This window comes from Natrix helvetica (assembly GCF_964273705.1).
Source record: "Natrix helvetica genome assembly, chromosome: 1".
In the NCBI taxonomy this organism is placed as follows: Eukaryota; Metazoa; Chordata; class Lepidosauria; order Squamata; family Natricidae; genus Natrix; species Natrix helvetica.
The window spans coordinates 12,797,259-12,822,418 of NC_138548.1; the positions used below are offsets into that span (position 1 = coordinate 12,797,259).

Below are 25,160 nucleotides of genomic sequence, written 5' to 3' on the forward strand. Positions count from 1 at the left end.
ATCCCAGCATAGCATCAAAGAAACAAGGCAGGAGGGCAAGGGAAAATGTGGTCTGCCTCTGGGGATTGGTCAGGGGAAAACCGAAGCATAATTTCTGCATGGAGAAAGGGAAGCAACCGTGTTTTTCGTTTAAAGAAAAGATCACGTCTTTTGGCCTTTGCTTCTTCACAATTTTCATTTCACCCGGGTCATTTTTTAGAACACCTGGAATTTCTAAGCATTCATTTTCACATTAAATGTAGTCCTTGACTTATGATCACATTTGGGACCAGAATTACCATTGCTAAGCAAGGTAGTTGTTAAGTGAGAGGCACCTGGTTTTACAATCATTTTTGCCACAATTGATCAGTGAATCACTCTTTCAAGCGGTCATGAAGTGACTCCGGCTGTTGATTTTGCTTGTCAGAAGCTGGCTGGCAAGGTCACCAATGGCAATCCCATCACTCCGGGACATTGCAACCATTGCAGATACATGCCTGTTGCCAAGCATCTGAATTTTGATCATAAGACACTTTTTTCAGCGCCATCGTAACTTTGAACGGTCACTAAACAAATCTTGTGAATCAAGGAATGCATGTAAACAGTCAACATAACATGAACAGATGCCTACAGGACAGGGGTGGGTTCCTGCCAGTTCTAACCTCTTCTATAGAAGAGGTTCCACAAATCTACCGTGCCGTTTAGAACCGGTTCCAGCTTCCCCCCCCCCCCCCCGGTCAGCACATCATCAAGATGAAGAGCGAGAGGAGAAATTCTGGGAATTGAAGTCCACAAGTCTTAAAGCTGTCAAGTTTGAACACCCCTGAGGTTTTTTTTTCTAAAGGGTTAGGGGTGCAAGGGTCTTGTAACTTGACAGCTTTAAGACCTGCGTGCTTCAAATGCCAGAGTTTCTGAGCCAACATTTTGGTTGCTAAGCAAGAGCGTTGTTAAGTGAGTTTCACCACATTTTACAAGTTGGCCACGCCCACCCAGTCACATGACTGCAAAGCCACTCCTACCCAGTCACATGGTCGGCCGGCCACTCCCACCCGGTCACATGGCCGGCAAGCCACTCCCACAAAGCAGGCCACACCTACAGAAGAGGTTCTAAAAAATTTTGAAACCCACCACTGCTACAGGATCCAGTTTTTGATTTTCCTTGCAGTCCAAGTCCAAATGATTATGAAGAGTGATGCCCGCTGGCTGGAGGAGAGTGAGTGCGCCTGCTTGGCCAACCAACAGGAGTTCCTCACATACCAGATCTTCTGTTTTGTCAGCAAGATAGTGAATGAACATAGAACAGGGCTCCCCACACTTAGGAACTCTTAGATTTACGGACTTCAATTCCCAGAATTCCCCAGTTAGCCATTCCTCATGCTGGCTGAGGAATTCTGGAATTTAAGTCCAGGAGTCTTAATGTTGCAAAGTTTGGAGACCCCTGCTATAGAACATAGAATCAGGGTGATGACAGCAATAATGGGGTCTTTTTGAGTAATTATTTTCAGTAACAAGGAGCATCTTTGGTTAATGCAGGGGTGTCCAAACTTGGGAACTTTAAGACTTGTGGACTTCAACTCCCAGAATTCCCCAGCCAGCTGGGGAATTCTGGGAGTTGAAGTCCACAAGTCTTAAAGTTCCCAAGTTTGGACACCCCTGGGTTAATGTTTCTATTGCTTTGAAGTTGACAAGAAAGGGCTAGAAAGGATCATGGATGTCTTCTAGTCCAACCTCCCTGTTCAAGGCAGAAGCCTTACACCCTCCCAGTCAAATGGTTGTCCTGTCTATTTTTGAAAACGTCTAGTGATGGAGCACCCAAAATTCTGAGAGGCAAGTTATTCCCTTGATTAGTTGCTTTCACTGTCAGAAATTTGTTTCTAGGTCAGATCTCTGCTTGATGAGCTTCTACCCACTGCTTCCTGCCCTGCCCTGTGGTGTTTTGGGGAACAAGTCAGTCCCCCCTTCTCTGTGACAGCCTCTCAAATAGTGGAAGGTAGATATCGTGTCCCCCCTAATCCTTCACTTTGATAAGCTGGACATGTCTACTCTTTCAACTATTAATCATAAGGTAGCTTCTGATGCTAAATGAGGCACAACAGATCATCCATATGCCTTCTTTTGGGAGAAGACACAAACACAGATTGCAACAAAGATGAGTAGGGGAGCGGCGGCTAAAACATATGAAGAACGGTTGCAGGAAATGGGTATATCTAGTTTAATAAAAAGAAGGACATGGTAGCAGCATTCCAATATTAAAGGGGCTGCCAAAAAGAAGGGGTCAACCTATTCTCCAAAGCACCTGAAGGCAGGAAAAGACACAGTGGATGGAAACAAATCAACCAATCGAGAACTAAGGAGAAGTTTTCTGACAGTTAGAACAATTAATCAATGGAACAACTTGCCTTCAGAAGTTGTGAATGCTCCATCACTGGAAGATTTTACGAAGAGATTGGACTAGAAGACCTCTGAAATCTCTTCCAACTCTATTCTGTTATTCTGTTAAAAACTGAAACAGCGACCTAAGAAGGAATTTGGGCTGGAAATGTTTGCATCCTCCTTAGTGTATGCAAGAAAATCATTTTGTGTAATTGTTCTTTCCTGCCTGTCCACAATTATTCACACTTAAGCTTGGTAAACTTAGCAAGATTTATGCATTTATGGCCTACTTTCTTTATTGTTTGCTTCTAAGCATACCAATAGATCATAGGGGGAAAGAGGGAAGCTATTGACTAGGCTAATGGTTTTCTGTGTGGTAAGAACAGATGTTTTTTATTCATGCAAATGCTTCCTAAGAAAAATGCTTAAGGGAGGGACATTCATCACAGATAGTCCTCGACTTACAACAGTTTGTTTAGTGACCGTTCAAAGTTACAACGGCATTGAAAAAGAAACTTATGACTATTTCCCACACTTATGACTGTTGCAGAAATCCCCATGGTCGCATGATTAAAATTCAGAATGACCTTGGCAACTGACTCGTATTTATGACGGTTGCAGTGTCCCAGGGTCATATCATCACCTTTTGCGACCATCTGACAACCAAAGTCAATGGGGAAGCCAGATTCACTTAACAACTAGGTTACTAAATTAGCATCTCCATCGATTCACTTAACAAGTGTGGCAAGAAAACTAATAAAACAGGGCAAAACTTACTTATCTCTCACTTAGCAATGGAAATTTTGAGGTCAACTGTGGTCGTAGGTATCTGTGACCACCAATCCTTTCATGCAGGTACTCCTTGACTTGCGGCCATAATAGACCTTGCCCATCACAGTTGTAATTCTTGATATGTCTTGATACAACAGGTTGGTATGTGACTGACTGGTTTTTATGATTTTTGTGGTCATTGTTAAGCGAACACTGTGGTCATTAAGTGAACCAATATTTCGCTAAGGGCACAGATTTGCTGAAAACCAGAAGTAAGGGCCAGGTTTTGGGAAAACTGTCATAAGATGCCATCAGTGACAATGGGAAGCTGTAAACAGCCATAAACGCAGTCGTGTTTGCTGAGTGCCTGAAATTCAGTCACATGACTACTGGGCTGACCATCAGAACTCCAAATCTGGGTTGTAACTAAACCCAAGGTAAGCCCATCATAATCTGAGGACTACCTATACTCCTTCTGAAGGCCTCCTCCCTTGCCTATCTTAGCCAATCAAGGGAGCAGGCTAATTTAGGGAGAATTCAGATTGCGACAGTGGGAAAACATCAGTTCAATTCTAATCTTTATTACGGTCAAAGACCAGCCTAAGAAAACATCAATAAATATCATTTAGAAGTCTTGAAAGCCCCTCTTGAATGAGATTTGTGTGTAAGAGTCTCAGTAGTTTTGCGATTCCAAGGATGAGAGGTGTGTCTCTGGAACTGCTCAGAGGAAAATTGGGCCATGCAATGACAACACGTTGAATCAGGAATTCCAGAAATGACAGTGGGGGAAAGTAATAGTAACAATAGCAACGAGGAAGAAGTGGAGAAAGATAGAAGAGAAGAAGAAGAAAATGAAGGAGAAGAAAACGTCTGGCCAGCCACTTCTTGCATTTCTCTTGCTCGAATGAATGTTTTCAAGCTGAAAAACTAAAGTCCCAAATCCACTGCCCTGCAGTTGTAAAAAAGGATGGTTCCAACAATGATTTGGCTATAACCGCATCCAGGCAGGCCTCAGAGACACATACTCACAATACCCTCCTCTCGACACATTGCTGGCTGCTGCCCAACACCGCCTTCTCTGGAGTTATGATTCAGACCGAGCAGACGTACACACACACACACACACACACACACACACTACTTTATATAGAGGGTGAAGTTAAGCCTTTGGGGTGGGGGAAATCATCCTCTCTTAAGGAGCCGGCATCGAGGAAGCCCACTGGATTATTGCAAAGTAGATACGGCTTAGACAACTCTTAACTTACTCTGTCTTTTGCAGAAACTGTGCTCCCAGTAAAGTTGTGGAGATAATAGGGAAAACCTTCTCATACATTTTATTATCTTCTTCTTCTTCTTCTTCTTCTTCTTCTTCTTCTTCTTCTTCTTCTTCTTCTTCTTCTTCTTCTTCTTCTTCTTCTTCTTCTTCTTCTTCTTCTTCTTCTCCTCCTCCTCCTCCTCCTCCTCCTCCTCCTCCTCCTCCTCCTCCTCCTCCTCCTTCTCTGTTTTTTGTTTTGTTTTAGTGTCGCATCATGAAAACCTATCTTCTGCTTTCAAGTTTGCTGTACCTGGCATCAGGAGACACTAACACAGGTAAGAACTTTGGAGACTGAAATTTCCCTGCTTCTCTCTCTCTCTCTCTTTCTGAGTGTCAAGGACACCAAGGATACTGGGGAATTTCCCAAGTCTCCCTCTTTGTCCCCAAGTCTTCAAATTATTGGATCTTGAAGGGGATCAGGGAAAAAGAGGACACACGAGCATGTGCCGAGGGCAGAATTCCCCTATCAAGTGAAAATCAGAAGAGCTAGGTAATTCTGACTTGCTGCAGAAAAAGCATGGGTGCCCTTAAAAACTACACCAATAAGTGAAAATTGAACCGACTTTAAATAAAGTTTTAACTGTAGAGGGACAGGGGCTAGAACTATATTTTTAATACTGAAGAGTTGAAATCTGTCTTAAATCCTGGCATGGTTGTGTTTGAAGAAGACAATTTTGATATAATATCTCTTTCTTATTAGGAATGAGTAGGAGTTAGCTCTTGGGGTACTTTTAAAATTAAAAACTGTCTTCCCCTAAATGCTGCCGGTTCTGGACTGCAAAGTCTAGATGACCTCTAGTTTTCCCTGTTTCTCTGCTGCTGACTAGTGATTGTCTGGAATATCGAGAACCCAAAATGTATATACAGTAAAATAAGCTACACCAATGTTTTTCAAGTAGGCAACTTGAAGACGTGTGGGCTTTAACTTCTCAGATTCCCCAGCTAGCATGATTTGAGTTCAAAGTTTACTATAGTGATGCACAAATTTATACTCGTTTGTACCATTTCTACTCTGTAAGTCTGCACTAGGTTTTGTACGTTTCTAAAGAGACTGAAGAACATATCCAGAAGGTTCTTACTAGCAAAACGTTTATTTAACTTTTTTCCCCCTCTTTTTGCCACTACTTTCTTTTCATGTCCTGAATACAAAGGTATTTGGCTGTATTCACACGATATGCTGTGCCTAATTCGATAATCAAATTAAATACATTGCACTATAATACAGTATTAAGTCTAGTTGCCTGGCCATACATGCATCTTCCTTTCTAGGACATCATTCTTGTCTTGTTGTAGATTCTCACATTTTCACACTGGCCAGAGATGAAAAGAGCTACAGCGTTGGGATACAGCATTGGGATTTGGGAAGAGGAGAACTATCTTAGTCTATGGTGGCAAAAAATTAAGACTTTGCTGGCACGTTTTCCAATTTTATTAAAAGACCTAATCTTTTAGATCTTTTAATAACTGGGCTGCCGTTCACTTCAAGTGCATAAATTGGCTACCCAGATGAAGGAAGTAGCCAATTTTGACCAGTTTAAATCCTCCATCCATCTATTCTAGCCTCTCTAAGCATCTGGTGAAGTGTACTGCAGCCCGGCAAAGTTTAGGCCTTTTAATAAAATTGATTATTTTGGTGTTATCAGAGCTATCCTGGCTGCAAGGGGGCTTAATGGTTCTGTGCGTGGGTTTTAGCAGAGTGAGGAATTACCATCCCATATAACCTGAACTATAATTTCAAGAGATGCTGTGAAAGGAGGAATATTATTTTTTTAAAATTTTAATATATTTACATCCTGCCTTTATTATTTTTTTATAAATAACTCAAGCTGGCGAACATCTCCAACACACCTTCCTCATCCTATTTGCCGCACAAAAGCAATGCTGTGAAGTTGATTGGGCTGAGAGATCATCCAAGATCATCCAGCTGGGTTTCATAGCTAAGACAGGATTAGAGCTCAAAGTCTTCCATTTTTCTAACCTGGTGCTTAGACCAACCACTAGACCAAAAGCAGTTCTCGAAGGAAACGGAGGGATAAAGCACTAGTCTTGATGTGCAGAATGCACACATTTCAATCCTTGCATTTCCATGTTTTTTTTTTTAAAAAGATTACGGAGTGGTGTGTGGGAGTCAGCTCCCTAGAACAATATTTCTCAACCTTTTGAGCAACAAAGCAACAAAGAGGACTAGGGGACTGAAGACTAAAACATATGAAGAACGGTGGCAGGAACTGGGTATGTCTAGTTTAATGAAAAGAAGGACTAGGGGAGACATGATAGCAGTCTTCCAATATCTCAGGGGCTGCCACAAAGAAGAGGGAGTCAAACTATTCTCCAAGGCACCTGAGGGCAGGACAAGAAGCAATGGGTGGAAACTAATCAAGGAGAGAAGCAACTTAGAACTGAGGAGAGATTTCCTGACAGTGAGAACAATTAATCAGTGGAACAGAAGTTGCCTCCAGAAGTTGTGAATGCCCCAACACTGGAAGTCTTTAAGAAGATGTTGGATAGCCATTTGTCTGAAATGGTATAGGGTTTCCTGCCTAGGCATGGGGTTGGACTAGAAGACCTCCCGGGTCCCTTTCAACTCTGCTATTGTATTATTGTATTGGTGGCTGCTTTAGGATATATGTTGTAGTCCTACTACCAAGGGAATTCTGGGAGTTGAAGTCCACATATCTTAAAGTGGTCAAAGTTGAGAAACACTAGAGAACAGCAACACTGGACCCAAAGGTCTCTCTTGTTATAAAGGGGAAAAGACAAGTAGACCAGTTCTCCGGGCAGCGCTGTAGGCACCGTCATCTTGTTTTTCACTTCTGCGCATGCACAGAACAATTTTTATTGCTCTGTGTATGCACGCACAGTGCACATCAAGCGCGCCTAGTGCTTTTACAAGCGAACCGGCAGTAGTGACTGCCGGAACCTACCCCTGTTGTGGTTATAAGCTGAGGATTACCTGTAAAGGAAAAATCTTCAAGGATTTCTTGAAGAATACCATATTTGGTTTCCTAGTGTAAAAATGCTTTTGCCATTGCTTCTTTATGAGGTGGTTTCTCCACTAGCTTCAGCCCCTGGGTAATCTCCATTTAGTACTAACCATTTAGTACTAACCACGTCTAACTCTGTTTACCAACCAGGTGCTGCCCCCTACTGAGACATTTTGCTTGGAGTCTCCTTATTCTTTTTTTTTTAATTAGTTTACAATATCAAATACAAAAATGAAAATGAAAATAATAGGAAAATAGGGCGGGGAGAAGGGAAGAGAAAAATGTAGGGAAAGGAAAGAAAAAGCATTTCTTTTTACTTTGATATAATAGTATAAACTAGCCATTTCTATAACAACAAACCTATCTAAGGGGTAAAAACCAAAATCAGTTTCATTTTTTCCCACCTCAAGAACGAAGTCCAGAAGCAGTTTCCAAATAGAAAGAAAAGTAATTGTGTTTTTTTCCCCCCCTTTAATCAAAGCAGTCAATTTAGCCGTCTCCTGCTTACTTGGAATCTCTTTATTCTTGTCCATGAGGGCTAGAAACCTAGGTCTAAGAAAAGGGCATCATAGGGGCAAAGCACTTGTTTCTCTATGTAAAAGGCCATGGTTTCAGTTCTAAGTATCTATAGCAGTGTTTGCCAACCTTGGCAACTTTGAGGTATGTGGACTTCAACTCCCAAAATTCCCCAGCCAGTAGTGTTTTTCTGTTTCACATAAACCAGTCCATGACTGTCAGAGAAGAAAGATGGCTAGTATCTTTCTGGACAATTGCGGAGGGCATCGTGTGGTAAGTCAGTAAGTACCAGGCCAACCCAGCCTCAAGATAACTCTCTCTACCATCATCATCGTCTTTTAATGACCCCATAATCCCTTGCCGGGTGGAATCTGGGCAACTGAATAGTTAGCAGAGTGTTTTAATGGCCAGATGCCCTTCCTGTCACCAATGCGGAGTTTTGTTCAGTAGATATATCCTCATTGTGCCCAGAGAGAGAAATATCTGCCTCTACCTAGGATTGAACCCACAGCCTCCTGATTGTGAAGTGAGATCTCTACCTCTAGGCCACTGCACCACTCCTGATAGCTCTCTATATACCAGGAAAAATAAATTAAGCTGCGACTCTTTTTTGTGAGTCTGAAATGTTTAACCCCAGAAGAGGATGCCCATCGTATCTCTGGATGATGTAGCGTCCTAATATTTTCTCCATCTAATCCAGCTTGAAGATGGGTGGATTTCAATTTCCTAGAATCTTCCAGCCAGCATTCTGGGAATTGAAGTACACCTATTTTCAAGGTGCCAAGATTGAGAGACTCCAACTCAGTATATCTCTGTTGTACACCCATACCTGGATTGGAAGATTATGGAGCAATCTGATATATTCAGCTATCTCACTTTCTTCCTTCCTCTTAAATCACAGCAGATCGATCATCTGGAATCTCCTGGTGGTTTTCTGCATGATGAATTGGTCTGAACTTTTTTTTTCTGGTCAATTTTGGCCAGAGACCAAATCCTGTCTGCTTCCCTTGCCTCAAACTTTCTTGGTTCCTTCTAATTTTCCATGAGATCCACAAAAATAGAGATTTTCCTGTTCTGTTCCTAGTTGAATTATTTCAGTGGGTCCTTTCAAATTGTACTGTAGGTAGAATTTGCCCACTGAATGAATAATCTTAACACAAACTTTGAAATATCAATGGGATTGGAGAAAAAAAAATTAGATTTTTCTGAAGGATCTCTTAAATCAGTGTTACTTTTCAGAGGCTTTTATATCAAATCTGTCCACAAACCAAGGTGATAGCTACCGTGGTCTGTGATTTATGAACGATTGTTTTGTGTCTGTTTGAAATTACGACGGACCTAATTTGGGGCTACTTACAACAAGTTTCAAAATTCTGACATTGCCGCCCCCCCCCCGGTCACATGACCAAACTTTGTGTGCTCTGCAACATGGCTGCATTTAGAGTCAATATATGACTGATGAATGCCGAAAATTGGTATTTTCTTCTGTCACAGTTGCCCTAAAAGTTCTTTTTTAAAAAAAAAACACCTTTGGGACAATCATGATGGACAGGTTCCATTACAGTCATAAATCCAAGATTACCTGTAGTGTCTATTCATACAAGAAATGCCTGTGAGAATTAATGCTTTTGTTACATCATAGAATAGAGTAGAACAGAACAGAACAGAATAGAATAAGAGAGTTGGAAGGGACCTTGGAGGTCTTCTAGTCCACCCCCCTGCTTAGGCAGGAAACCCTACACCACTTCAGACAAATGGTTATCCAACATCTTCTTCAAAACGTCCAGTGTTGAAGCATTCACAACTTCTGGAGGCAAGCTATTCCATTGATTAATTGTTCTAACTGTCAGGAAATTTCTCCTCAGTTCTAAGTTGCTTCTCTCCTTGATTAGTTTCCACCCATTGCTTCTCGTTCTACCCTCAGGTGCCTTGGAGAATAGTTTGACTCCCACTTCTTTGTGGCAACCCCTGAGATATTGGAAGACTGCTGTCATGTCTCCCGTAGTCTCTCTTTTCATTAAACTAGACATAACCAGTTCCTGCAACCATCTTATTTTCTCTATTTAGGACTGATCTTGGTTTGGATACAAACTATCTTACAGGAGGCACATTTTGATGCTACTGAAGGGCAGGAGATTGATAGCTTTTTTAAAAAAATCTTAATTATAAGAAGGACTTTCCATAAGGGATGAAAGAATTCTGAGCCAAAATTTGAAATTCAGCCGGGCTGTGCAGATTTCAACACTGCTTGTTTGGGATGTTTCGGTGAAAATGTATTCCTCTCACCTCCCTTCCCTCCCACAGCCCACCAAACTAACAATATATTTTTTTGGGGAAAAAAAATTATCTGCCTGAGACAGCATTCAAACTCCCAAACCAGGTGCAGTCTTCAAAAGAAAAGGCCTGCTTTGAAGTCCAGGTTTTTTAATCTCTCTGCATAACTTTGTCTGTGAGCATTTTTTGCAAAGCGTTGCGCAAAAACCTGCCTCTTTGAAGGGAAGGTGGCAAATGAGCCGTCAACCCTGGCTTCCAGATGCTTGTTTTATTTGGGGGGAATTGCGTTTGTATTTTTTTTTCTTCTCTGCAACAACTCTAAAATTACAAATCCTCTTGGCTCGGAGCCTTGTGTCTGCTGTAGTTGAAGAGTTTTGTTTCAAAGGCACCCAGGTGTTCAATTGCCCCCCCCCCCCTACAAAGTTTAGAAGGAGAACGGATGAATGAGAAGGCGAAAGTCTGATGGAATATTTCAGAAAAGCATAAAGAGTGGAAAATATCAAATTTAATGACAGTTCTCCGGCCAAGAGGGAGCTTTGGAGACCACATCTTAATACTTCCTGGAATCCAGCTCCCTAACTTTACAAGTGTGACATTTCCTCTTTTGCTTGAAAACAAATTAAGGACCATATTAGGGAGGTTAACTTCTAGCTAGCTGGTTTAACAAGACTATTTGGGATCTTTTTAAAAAACTCTTATAAAAAGCAGAGCAAGAATCCCAGTATCTTCTACCCAAAGTAATATCCCAGCCCTCACTTCATTTCTCTAGCAAGAAAAGTTCATAACTTCACTGGAGCAAAGGAGCAAATAAATATATAACCACAAGGAATGTTATCTTGGAAAACAAGACAAAAACATCTGCGATCCTTAGCTATTTTCTTCTCAATTAAAAGACAAATGTTAAGGTAGGTTCACTGTTGGAGCAGGAGCCATTGGAGCTGCCACTAGACTCCGACAGCGAGGGTCACTATGAGTTGGCTCTGGAGGATGTGGAGGACCCTGGGCAGGGTTCTGACTCCGAGCAGGGATCAGAGAGGCTGGTCGGCCACCAGGAAGCGCCTGAGGCATGGAGTAGTGGTGAAAGCCAAAGGAAGGGGGCTCCTGATGTCATGCCTTGGAGCAGTGGGGAGGAGTCATGGGACAGTGACTCAGACATCAGCAGTGAGTTGTTAGATGCTCGTTACCGGCACGCTAACAGGCGTAAGGAGCAATTGCGCAGTTACAGGAGGTAATTGCTCTCAGCTGCTGATAATTGGACTCCTCTCCAGACTATAAAAGGACTGCTTGTGCACACGCCCTTTGCAGAAGTCAACGCAGGAACTATTGTGGGAGTACAGTCTTGTGAGCGTGGCAGGCTGGATAGCTGCTATTGCGTGTCAGTGCTGGAGGGTTCTGAAGGTCGAGTTGTGTTGGATTGCTGCCAAGGATCTGTCTGTCTGTGCAATAAACCTCATGAAATATCTTTGGCTCGGAGTATGTCTGTGATTGCGGGGGAAGAGGGGGGGGTCAGAACAGTTCACCATTATTGGTTAACACATGCTATAGTACACAAATTGAACCTCCTTATTTAGAATCAACCCACTTCTAAATATCAGGGGCGGGCAATACAAATAGTCCTCGACTTATGACCACAATTGGGAGCAGAATTTCCGTTGCGAAGCAAGGTAGTTTTTATGTGAGTCATGTCCAATTTTATGACCTATTTGTCATAGTGGTTAAGTGAATCACTGCAATTGTTAAGTGACTCATGCAGTTGTTAAACAAACCCAGCTTCCTCCATTGACTTTGTTGGTTAGGATTTGGCTGGGGAGCTCGCAAATGGTGATCCCATAACCCCCAAGATGCTGGAATCATCCCAAATACATTCTGGTTGTTACATGCCCAAATTTTGATCTCATGACTGTGGAGATGCTGTAATGGTTGTAAGTGCGAGGTGATAAGTAAGGAGTAAGGTTCTACATTTAGGCAACAAAAACGAAATGCACAGGTAGAGTATAGGTGGTACCTTGCTCAACAGTAGTAACTGTGAGAGGGATCTTGGAGTCCTAGTGGACAACCATTTAAATAGGAGCCAGCCGTGTGCAGCAGCTGCCAAAAAAGCCAACACAGTTCTAGGCTGCATCAACAGAGGGATAGAATCAAGATCACGTGAAGTGTTAATACCACTTTATAAGGCCTTGGTAAGGCCACACTTGGAATATGGCATTCAGTTCTGGTCGCCACGATGTAGAAAAGATGTGGAGACTCTAAAAAGAGTGCAGAGAAGAGCAACAAAGATTAGGGGACTGGAGACTAAAACATATGAAGAGTGGTTGCAGGAACTGGGTATGTCTAGTTTAATAGAAAGAAGGACTAGGGGAGACATGATAGCAGTCTCCCAATATCTCAGGGGTTGCCACAAAGAAGAGGGAGTCAAACTATTCTCCAAGGCACCTGAAGGTAGAACAAGAAGCAATGGGTGGAAACTAATCAAGGAGAGAAGCAACTTAGAACTGAGGAGAAATTTCCTGACAGTTAGAACAATTAATCAGTGGAACAGCTTGCCTCCAGAAGTTGTGAATGCCCCAACACTGGAAGTCTTTAAGAAGATGTTGGATAGCCATTTGTCTGAAACGGTATAGGGCTTCCTGCCTAGGCAGGGGGTTGGACTAGAAGACCTCCAAGGTCCCTTCCAACTCTGCTATTGTATTGTAAGTCACCTTTTTCAATGCCTTTGGCACTTTAAACAGTCACTAAATGAATGGCTGTAAATCAAGGATTATCTATAAACAAGAGAGATCGGTGGAGGAATGAAAAACTCGGTATTGCAAACAGGAGGCAAACATCTTCCTCTACCAAGACTGTTTGTAGAAGATATTCTCAAATAAACTGTTAGTGTAGCATGCACAGCTCAAAGTTATGCTTGTCTGATTGTACAATACAGGGAAATAGCTCACCTTAAAAGACATGTCTACAGACATATCAATTTATGACCACAATTCAGCCCAAAATTTCTGTTGCTAAGTGAGGAAAATTTTGTTTTATGATCTTTCTTGCCACAGTCATTATGTGAATCACTCCAGTTCTTAACTTAATACCACTATTGCTGGGTGAATCTGGCTTCCCCATTGACTTTGCTGGCTGCAAGAGATGATGACATGACCTTGGGATATTGCAAGCGTCATAAATATGAACCAGTTGCCAAGCGTCTGAATTTTGATCACACGATCATGGGAATGTTGTAACCGTCATAAATGTGAAAAAATAATCATAACTCACTTTTTTCAGTGCCGTTGTAAGTTCGAACAGTCACTAAATGAGCTGTTGTAGGTCGAGGACCACCTGTAGCTCTGAATAGGTTACTCCGACTGGCAGTCAACTCTTCTTGGTCTCCTTTCCTTTCCTCTCCTCATCTCCCACCCCACCCCTTTTCTTTCCACCTGGAAAACAGAATAAAAATGCAAAAAGGCTTGAGTTTTTTTAGTTCCCAGGATTTGGTTCTTTTGTTGAAACCATTTCACCACCAAACTAAGTAACAACATCAAGAGGCACTGTAGTGATGACAACAGCTAGAGAACATTACAGGAAGACTACCAGATTAGTACAATACAATACAATACAATAGCAGAGTTGGAAGGGACCTTGGAGGTCTTCTAGTCCAACCCCCTGCCTAGGCAGGAAACCCTATACCGTTTCAGACAAATGGCTATCCAACATCTTCTTAAAGACTTCCAATGTTGGGGCAGTCTGTGATGGTGAAAAAAAATCAGGAGGAATCTGGTAGCACCTTTCCTGACTAACAAATTTCACTGTCTCATCAGCGTTCATGAGCAGCAGTTCACTTCATCAAATGGATTTTAAAAATGACACTTTTTTTTTTATCAGGGGTGAAATGCTCCCGATTCGGGCTGGTTTGGCCGAACCAGTAGTAAAAAAATGCTACCAGTTGTAAAGATGCTTTAAAAAGTTTTTTTTTAAAAAAATTCCGACGATCAGCTGTGCGACAAATCAGCAAGGCCTCTCAATCATCGGAACTTTTAAAAAACTTTTTTAAAACTTTTTTTTTTTTACTACCGCAGCTGTGCAACAATCACAGCCCTCAATTGTCTGTGAGGTTCCTGCTTGTTGCAGGGTTCACTTTGGGTGAAGTCCAGCAGCTTTTACACTGTGTGTGAGTCAACTGTGCAGCTTTTGTGTTGTTTTTTGTGTAAAGTGTGATAGTTGGTTTTTGAGCTCTCTGTGACTCTGTGGGGTTCCTGCTCGTTGCAGGGGACATTTTGTATAAAGTCCAGTTGCTTTCGCGTTGTGTGTGAGTCAGCTGTGCAGCTACACACGCCCGGTCACATGACCACCAAGTCACACCCACTTGGTCACATGACCACCAAGCCATGCCCACAGAACCGGTAGGGAAATTTTTTTAAATTTCACCACTGCTTTTAATAGCATCGATCCGTTTGAAGGGATCCTTTTCTGATTCTGGTTTTAAGAACCCAGCAATGGCAAAGATTCTCTGCTATTGGAAAAATCTAACCTTCCAGATATCAATCATACAGCCGATCTCTGAAGCAAGTTTATGTCTTGTGTATTTCAGCTCCCAGAATTCCCCAGCCAGCACGGCTGGCTGGGGAATTCTGGGAGCTGAAGTCCACATGCCTTCCACTTGTCAAAATTGCACAACTTTGAATTGAAGCAGTGAGGAGGTGGATTCAGTGCATTTTACAGTGAAGTTAGCACCCATATGGTACATTCAGACTCTCGTGCGATCCAAGTTTGTGTTTAGTTTCTAATTCAAGTGTAACCAGACCCTACATGCTTGGCAAGGAATAAGTGTGATGCCTGTGGCAAAAAGGAAATTAAATAGGAAGCCAACATATTTTAAAAATGCTTTTATATGTTTATATTTTTTAAAGCTTGTTTTAATTAGATTGTTTTTACCAGCTCCCTAAGTTGCTGAGATGAAATGGGTAGCCATGCACATTCAAATAACCAGCCGCTGTGATTTATGTATGTATGTACATAATAATGTATATATCCAGAAGGATTTGATAGGTGGACAAAAATGCTGAAATCCGGTCTGAACATCTGGCCGTGCGACGAACCATAATACATTTAATTGTACCGTATAGGTATATAGACCAATTGTAGGTGCATGTGATAATTATAATACATTTGTGTATCCCAGTTGCAGTGCCAAATCCGGGCTAAACATCTGGCTGATTATGCAACCAACAACAACAATCATTATTATAATTGGCAAGCTGGATGGCATACCCCAAAAAATCTTGGATGGCATGTAGAAAATCTGCACATTGACAAAATATCCAAGTGTCACATGGCTTGGATCCACACATATGCTATGCTGATACATTACTACATCCCAGATTTTTGGGACGAACTTGGTTCGTTTGAAGTCCAGCACCAACTAAAGAACTAGCAGCTGTGATTTCACATTATGGTGCATATAATAATCATCAATACATAATTATGCAAAGTATCAGATGGCAGCAACGTTGCAAGGGTACCCGCCTCAGCCCCCCAAATTATGTAACCATACGTTCAACAACTCTTTTTACTTTTTCAGCTAGCCAACCTGCCTCTCTCCTTGAAATACAACCAGTCCTTGACTTACGACCACGATTAAGCCAAAATTTATGTTGCTAAGCGGGATATTTGTTAAGTGAGCTTTGGTTCATTTTTTTAACCTTGCTCTGCTTTCCACAGTTATTAAGTGAGTTACTGCTGTTGTTATGTTAGCCATGTGGTCGTTAAGGGAATCTGACTTCCCCATTGACTTTGCTTGTCAGAAAGTCACACAAGGTGAGTCAATTGTCAAGCATCCGGATTTTAATCATAGGGTCATGATGGGGATGCTGCAATGGTCGTAAGTGTAAAAATGGTCATAAGCAGGGGTGGGTTTCTGCCAGTTCTAGCCTCTTCTATAGAAGAGGTTCCACAAATCTACGGTGCCGTTTAGAACTGGTTCCAGCTCCCTCCCTCCACCCGTCCACACATCATCAAGATGAAGAGCGAGAGGAAGAATTCTGGGAGTTGAAGTCCACAAGTCTTAAAGCTGTCAAGTTTGAACACTGCTGGGTTTTTTTTTTCCTAAAGGACTAGGGGTGCAAGGGTCTTGTAACTTGACAGCTTTAAGACTTGCACGCTTCAGTGCCAGAGTTCCTGAGCCAACATGACTGGAGGAGGAATTCTGGGAGTTGAAGTCCACAAGTCTTAAAGCTGTCAAGTTTGAACACCCTGGGTTTTTTTTCTAAAGGGTTAGGGGTGCGAGGGTCTTGTAACTTGACAGCTTTAAGACTTGCACATTTCAATGGCAGAGTTCCTGAGCCAACATGACTGGAGGAGGAATTCTGGGAGTTGAAGTCCACAAGTCTTAAAGCTGTCAAGTTTGAACACCCCTGGGGGTTTTTTCTAAAGGGTTAGGGGTGCAAGGGTCTTGTAACTTGACAGCTTTAAGACTTGCGTGCTTCGAATGCCAGAGTTTCTGAGCCAACATTTTGGTTGCTAAGCAAGAGCGTTGTTAAGTGAGTTTCACCACATTTTACAAGTTGGCCACGCCCACCCAGTCACATGGCTGGCAAGCCACTCCAACCCGGTCACATGGCTGGCAAGCTACTCCCACCCAGTCACATTGCCGGCAAGCCACTCCCACAAACCTACAGAAGAGGTTCTAAAAAAATTGAAACCCACCCCTGGTCATAAGTCACTATTTTCAGTGCTGTTGTAACTTTGAATGGTCACTAAATGAACTGTTGTAAGTTGAGGGCTACCTATATTCAGCCAGCAAGCTTGCTAGCCCCCAGCCTGCCAGGTCTGTCCATCCATCTGACTGGCACATTTGGCTCTGGGTCCCAAATCATGCAAGTCCGCTCTGTGAACGATTAACAACCAGCCACGATTGAATGTAAAAGTTGATGGGTGAAGTTGAAGGAATCCACCTTTGCTATGACGGGGACTCCACCATCTTGCCTCCCGGCCACACCCAGAGTCGACTATTTTGGGGGGAAAGCTGAAGAACGTGGGAGCGTCTGGTGCAGTGAGACGGAAATTGCAGAGAACTCTCTTGTAAGAAATGAGTGATTAGTTCACGAGATTAAGAAACAAGCAGCCTTTTGAATTAGCTGCCAGCTGGCTGGCTGTGGCTGGGTCTAGTAGCTTTCGGGCGGGTGTTGGTGGGGGAAGAAATTGTGTTTCCCTCCAGAGTGGAAAGAAACAGCTGATCAAGAATCCCACACAGACCTCCCACGGTCCCGTCCTTGCTCTTCCCTCGCCTAAGCCACCCACCTACTCCTTTCCCAGTTCGTCAAAGCTTCTCCCTTTGGGGAGCAAAACAAAGCTGGTCTGTTTGGATGCCCTGTCTAAACCAGGATACTCAGCCCCGAGGAGAACAGGGCTGACCTTGGAATGACTAAGGTTCAACCCAGGAGCTTGTGTTGAGGTCCTGAGGCTGGAATAGATGGTCTGCAAAAGTCAACGAGGCCATCAGGCGCAAACCTCCCATTCTCAGTTTTGGGGTCTAGCCATGTTTGGCTATGATCAGCAGTGGGTTTCACATTTTGTTACCACTGGTTTGCCCCCTCCCCTCCCCGTGCATACGTGCTTCACAGGCACATGCACGCCTTCCGCACATCAGCTTTGCTTGCGCGCACGCCTTCCACGCATGCATCTGGATCAAAAATGTGCACATAAATAGCACATTTTGGCCCACCCTCAATTTCCACTACCGGTTCGGGTGAACTGGTCCGAACTGGCTGAATACCACCTCTGGCTATGCTATGTGGTTTGTGTCCATGTTAAGTTGAACTGAGTAGAAGCTAAGAGCTGGTTTGGTCTAGTGGTTAAGATGCCAGGCTAGAAACCAAGTGACAGTGAGTTCTAGTCTTGCCTTAGGCATGAAAGCTGGCTGGGTGATTTAGGGCCAATCACAGGGACACTTATGAATTCTAGTCCTGGTTTAGGCCAATCACCTGGAACCAGTGAGTTCTGATCCCAATTTAGGCATGAAAGCCAACTGAGTGACTTTGGGTCAATCACCAGGAGACTGGGAGTTCTAGTCCCACATTAGGCATTAAAGCTAACAGATGACTTTGGGTCAATCACTAGGAGACTGGGAGTTCTAGTCCCACATTGGGCACGAAAGCTGGCTGGGTGACTTTGCTCCAATTCTCTCTCAGCCTAATCCACCTCACAGGTTGTGGAGAAAATGGCAGATGGAAGGAATATGAGGTATGTTTGAATATGAGGTATGTTCGGGAGGGAATGGGGATTTTACAGTATCCTTCCCCTGGAGTGGGGAGAGAATGGGGATTTTGCAGTATCCTTCCCCTGGAGTGGAGAGGGAATGGGGATTTTGCAGTATCCTTCCCCTGGAGTCGGGAGGGAATGGGGATTTTACAGTATCCTTCCTCTGGAGTGGGGAGGGAATGGAGATTTTACAGTATCCTTCCCCTGCCACACCCACCAGGCCATCAAGCCATGCCTCGTCCACCAAGCCACACCTACAGAACTGGTAGTAAAAATTTTTGAATCCTACCACTGGTACAAACACGCTAAGCAACTTTCTGCTAAATCAGGCTATAATCCATCTTAAGTCTTTGGGGTAATAATTTCTTACGTCTTCTGGCTCCGATGTTGCCTTGAGATGCTTTCATCTGAAAATGCAAAGGATAAAGACATAGCTGCAAAACTCTATTTTGTAACCCAGAGGGAATTGCTGATAATCCTGATTGGGGGGGGGGGGTGAAATTGAGAGAAATTCAATTCTCTCTCCCTTTGGCCGAAGGGTCGGCTGACAAGGCAGACCAAAACTTTATATGTTCAATATCCAACAGAGGAAATTAAACAAATGTAGCTTGCTCCCCCCCAAAAGCGAATTCTACAATTCAGCAATGGAAATACTCTGAAACATTTAAAAATAAAGGTAAATGTTCCCCTCGCACATATGTGCTAGTCGTTCCTGACTCTAGGGGGCGGTGCTCATCTCCGTTTCAAAACCGAAGAGCCGGCGCTGTCCAAAGACTTCTCCGTGTTCATGTGGCCAGCGTGGCTAAACACCAAAGACGCATGGAACGCTATTACCTTCCCACCAAAGTGGTCCCTATTTTTCTACTTGCATTTTTAACGTGCTTTTGAACTGCTAGGTTGGCAGAAGCTGGAACAAGTAACAGGAACTCACTCCGTTACATGGCGCCTAGGGATTCGAACCACCAAACTGTCGACCTTTCTGATCGACAAGCTCAGCATCTTAGCCACTGAGCCACCGTGTCGCTGAAATATTTACAGAAGGATAAATCCTTTTCACTAAATTCTTCAGTAAGCGAATGGGACACATTTTTCAGTTAAATTTCACGAATAACAATCTTGTGATTGTGATTTGCTATGAAGTCTCATCATCAAAGGAAACCTGGGATTGAAAATTCTATTCAGATTATGATCCAGCTAGGGCTAAACATAGGCATGGAAAGATAGGTAGCTTTCGACTTACGACCATAATGGAACCTGGAATTTCTGTTATAAGCCATGATGATCTATGCAAGGTCAAGGCCTCTATGTGATTATCCTGATTTTATTACTTTTTTTGTAGCGGTCATTAAACAAACATGATGGTGATTTAGTGAACGTTATGGATGATAAGCAAGTCCATTTTCACCATTTTTTTGCTGGAAACTGAGAGTAAATACTGGTTTTCAACAAAAAAATATCATAAATTGCAGTCATATGACTGCAGAATGCTGCAAACAGCGGATTGCTTAGCACCCAAAACGCGATCATGTGTCAGAAATTAGAATCTGGGTGTAATGAGTAGCTCTGGGCAGGTCCTTCATTAGTTTAAACCAGGGGTGTCAAACTCAAGACCCGCGGGACGGATCCAGCCCATGGGGTGCTTAGATGAAACAGCGAAGGACTGGCCCGTGGTGCCTCTGCCAGCAAAAATGGAGCTAGGGAGGGCTGCGCGTGGGATGCAGAACGTTGAGCTGGCCACGCCCACCCTGGCCACACCCACCCCAGGCACGACCACTCGGGGCCGCCCAAGTTCAAACACAACCTTGATGTGACCCTCAATTAAATTGAGTTTGACAAAACCTGGTTTAAAGAGTTACTAAGTGACCAGTTGCAAGCCATGGAAAACCTGTAGTTACGTACTTGCTGGGTATGTAATAACAGCACTTAAAAAATGACTTATGACTGTTTTTCGCACTTACAATCATGGCAGCATCCCTGTGGTCACGTGATCCAAACTGGGAAGTTAGGCAACTGGTTCATATTTATAGCGATTGCAGTGTCCTGGGCAGGAGTGAAATCCAGCAGGTTCTGACAGGTTCTGGAGAACCGGTAGCGGAAATTTTGAGTAGTTCGGAGAACCTTTGGCTAGCCCCAGAATGGGGTGGGAATGGAGATTTTGCAGTATCCTTCCCCTGGAATGGGGTGGGAATGGGGATTTTGCAGTATCCTTCCCCTGGAGTGGGGTGGGAATGGGGATTTTGCAGTATCCTTCCCCTGGAGTGGGGTGGGAATGGAGATTTTGCAGTATCCTTCCCCTGGAATGGGGTGGGAATGGGGATTTTGCAGTATCCTTCCCCTGGAGTGGGGTGGGAATGGAGATTTTGCAGCATCCTTCCCCTGGAGTGGGGTGGGAATGGAGATTTTGCAGTATCCTTCCCCTGGAGTGGGGTGGGAATGGAGATTTTGCAGCATCCTTCCCCTGGAATGGGTTGGGAATGGAGATTTTGCAGCATCCTTCCCCTAGAGTGGGGTGGGAATGGAGATTTTGCAGTATCCTTCCCCTGGAGTGGGGTGGGAATGGGGATTGGGTTGGGAATGGAGATTTTGCAGCATCCTTCCCCTGAAATGGGTTGGGAATGGAGATTTTGCAGCATCCTTCCCCTGGAATGGGTTGGGAATGGAGATTTTGCAGCATCCTTCCCCTGAAATGGGTTGGGAATGGAGATTTTGCAGCATCCTTCCCCTGGAATGGGTTGGGAATGGAGATTTTGCAGCATCCTTCCCCTGAAATGGGGTGGGAATGGAGATTTTGCAGCATCCTTCCCCTGGAATGGGTTGGGAATGGAGATTTTGCAGCATCCTTCCCCTGAAATGGGGTGGGAATGGAGATTTTGCAGCATCCTTCCCCTGGAATGGGTTGGGAATGGAGATTTTGCAGCATCCTTCCCCTGAAATGGGGTGGGAATGGAGATTTTGCAGCATCCTTCCCCTGGAATGGGTTGGGAATGGAGATTTTGCAGTATCCTTCCCCTGGAATGGGTTGGGAATGGAGATTTTGCAGTATCCTTCCCCTGAAATGGGGTGGGAATGGAGATTTTGCAGTATCCTTCCCCTGGAATGGGTTGGGAATGGAGATTTTGCAGTATCCTTCCCCTGGAGTGGGGTGGGAATGGAGATTTTGCAGCATCCTTCCCCTGAAATGGGGTGGGAATGGAGATTTTGCAGCATCCTTCCCCTGGAATGGGTTGGGAATGGAGATTTTGCAGCACCCTTCCCCTGAAATGGGGTGGGAATGGAGATTTTGCAGCATCCTTGGAATGGGTTGGGAATGGAGATTTTGCAGCATCCTTCCCCTGAAATGGGGTGGGAATGGAGATTTTGCAGCATCCTTCCCCTGGAATGGGTTGGGAATGGAGATTTTGCAGCATCCTTCCCCTGAAATGGGTTGGGAATGGAGATTTTGCAGCATCCTTCCCCTGGAATGGGTTGGGAATGGATATTTTGCAGCATCCTTCCCCTGAAATGGGGTGGGAATGGAGATTTTGCAGCATCCTTTCCCTGGAATGGGTTGGGAATGGAGATTTTGCAGTATCCTTCCCCTGAAATGGGGTGGGAATGGAGATTTTGCAGTATCCTTCCCCTGGAATGGGTTGGGAATGGAGATTTTGCAGTATCCTTCCCCTGGAATGGGTTGGGAATGGAGATTTTGCAGTATCCTTCCCCTGAAATGGGGTGGGAATGGAGATTTTGCAGTATCCTTGGAATGGGTTGGGAATGGAGATTTTGCAGCATCCTTCCCCTGAAATGGGGTGGGAATGGAGATTTTGCAGCATCCTTCCCCTGAAATGGGGTGGGAATGGAGATTTTGCAGCATCCTTCCCCTGGAATGGGTTGGGAATGGAGATTTTGCAGTATCCTTCCCCTGGAATGGGTTGGGAATGGAGATTTTGCAGCATCCTTCCCCTGAAATGGGGTGGGAATGGAGATTTTGCAGTATCCTTCCCCTGGAGTGGGGTGGGAATGGAGATTTTGCAGCATCCTTCCCCTGAAATGGGGTGGGAATGGAGATTTTGCAGCATCCTTCCCCTGGAATGGGTTGGGAATGGAGATTTTGCAGCATCCTTCCCCTGAAATGGGGTGGGAATGGAGATTTTGCAGCATCCTTGGAATGGGTTGGGAATGGAGATTTTGCAGCATCCTTCCCCTGAAATGGGGTGGGAATGGAGATTTTGCAGCATCCTTCCCCTGGAATGGGTTGGGAATGGAGATTTTGCAGCATCCTTCCCCTGGAATGGGTTGGGAATGGAGATTTTGCAGCATCCTTCCCCTGAAATGCGTTGGGAATGGAGATTTTGCAGCATCCTTCCCCTGGAATGGGTTGGGAATGGAGATTTTGCAGCATCCTTCCCCTGAAATGGGGTGGGAATGGAGATTTTGCAGCATCCTTCCCCTGGAATGGGTTGGGAATGGAGATTTTGCAGCATCCTTCCCCTGAAATGGGGTGGGAATGGAGATTTTGCAGCATCCTTCCCCTGGAATGGGTTGGGAATGGAGATTTTGCAGCATCCTTCCCCTGAAATGGGGTGGGAATGGAGATTTTGCAGCATCCTTCCCCTGGAATGGGTTGGGAATGGAGATTTTGCAGCATCCTTCCCCTGAAATGGGGTGGGAATGGAGATTTTGCAGCATCCTTCCCCTGGAATGGGTTGGGAATGGAGATTTTGCAGTATCCTTCCCCTGGAATGGGTTGGGAATGGAGATTTTGCAGTATCCTTCCCCTGAAATGGGGTGGGAATGGAGATTTTGCAGTATCCTTCCCCTGGAATGGGTTGGGAATGGAGATTTTGCAGTATCCTTCCCCTGGAGTGGGGTGGGAATGGAGATTTTGCAGCATCCTTCCCCTGAAATGGGGTGGGAATGGAGATTTTGCAGCATCCTTCCCCTGGAATGGGTTGGGAATGGAGATTTTGCAGCACCCTTCCCCTGAAATGGGGTGGGAATGGAGATTTTGCAGCATCCTTGGAATGGGTTGGGAATGGAGATTTTGCAGCATCCTTCCCCTGAAATGGGGTGGGAATGGAGATTTTGCAGCATCCTTCCCCTGGAATGGGTTGGGAATGGAGATTTTGCAGCATCCTTCCCCTGAAATGGGTTGGGAATGGAGATTTTGCAGCATCCTTCCCCTGAAATGGGGTGGGAATGGAGATTTTGCAGCATCCTTCCCCTGGAATGGGTTGGGAATGGAGATTTTGCAGCATCCTTCCCCTGGAATGGGTTGGGAATGGAGATTTTGCAGCATCCTTCCCCTGAAATGCGTTGGGAATGGAGATTTTGCAGCATCCTTCCCCTGGAATGGGTTGGGAATGGAGATTTTGCAGCATCCTTCCCCTGAAATGGGGTGGGAATGGAGATTTTGCAGCATCCTTCCCCTGGAATGGGTTGGGAATGGAGATTTTGCAGCATCCTTCCCCTGAAATGGGGTGGGAATGGAGATTTTGCAGCATCCTTCCCCTGGAATGGGTTGGGAATGGAGATTTTGCAGCATCCTTCCCCTGAAATGGGGTGGGAATGGAGATTTTGCAGCATCCTTCCCCTGGAATGGGTTGGGAATGGAGATTTTGCAGCATCCTTCCCCTGAAATGGGGTGGGAATGGAGATTTTGCAGCATCCTTCCCCTGGAATGGGTTGGGAATGGAGATTTTGCAGTATCCTTCCCCTGGAATGGGTTGGGAATGGAGATTTTGCAGTATCCTTCCCCTGAAATGGGGTGGGAATGGAGATTTTGCAGTATCCTTCCCCTGGAATGGGTTGGGAATGGAGATTTTGCAGTATCCTTCCCCTGGAGTGGGGTGGGAATGGAGATTTTGCAGCATCCTTCCCCTGAAATGGGGTGGGAATGGAGATTTTGCAGCATCCTTCCCCTGGAATGGGTTGGGAATGGAGATTTTGCAGCACCCTTCCCCTGAAATGGGGTGGGAATGGAGATTTTGCAGCATCCTTGGAATGGGTTGGGAATGGAGATTTTGCAGCATCCTTCCCCTGAAATGGGGTGGGAATGGAGATTTTGCAGCATCCTTCCCCTGGAATGGGTTGGGAATGGAGATTTTGCAGCATCCTTCCCCTGAAACGGGTTGGGAATGGAGATTTTGCAGCATCCTTCCCCTGGAATGGGTTGGGAATGGATATTTTGCAGCATCCTTCCCCTGAAATGGGGTGGGAATGGAGATTTTGCAGCATCCTTTCCCTGGAATGGGTTGGGAATGGAGATTTTGCAGTATCCTTCCCCTGAAATGGGGTGGGAATGGAGATTTTGCAGTATCCTTCCCCTGGAATGGGTTGGGAATGGAGATTTTGCAGTATCCTTCCCCTGGAATGGGTTGGGAATGGAGATTTTGCAGTATCCTTCCCCTGAAATGGGGTGGGAATGGAGATTTTGCAGTATCCTTGGAATGGGTTGGGAATGGAGATTTTGCAGCATCCTTCCCCTGAAATGGGGTGGGAATGGAGATTTTGCAGCATCCTTCCCCTGAAATGGGGTGGGAATGGAGATTTTGCAGCATCCTTCCCCTGGAATGGGTTGGGAATGGAGATTTTGCAGTATCCTTCCCCTGGAATGGGTTGGGAATGGAGATTTTGCAGCATCCTTCCCCTGAAATGGGGTGGGAATGGAGATTTTGCAGTATCCTTCCCCTGGAGTGGGGTGGGAATGGAGATTTTGCAGCATCCTTCCC

General features: G+C 44.5%; 1 protein-coding gene across 3 annotated transcripts in view; it reads left to right on the forward strand.

Annotated features, from left to right (window-relative positions):
• Positions 1-4,251: 4,251 nt before the first annotated feature.
• FSTL3 (follistatin like 3) overlaps positions 4,252-25,160 on the forward strand; it is a 170,762-nt gene continuing 149,853 nt past the window's right edge. For 2 of the 3 annotated variants that reach the window (XM_081960262.1, XM_081960261.1), the window contains exon 1: positions 4,252-4,713. In XM_081960262.1, the coding sequence (XP_081816388.1) occupies positions 4,653-4,713 (61 nt within the window). In that variant the 5' untranslated portion in view covers positions 4,252-4,652. The remainder of the gene's footprint in view (positions 4,714-25,160) is intronic. The other variant, XM_081960260.1, reaches the window with a different exon arrangement.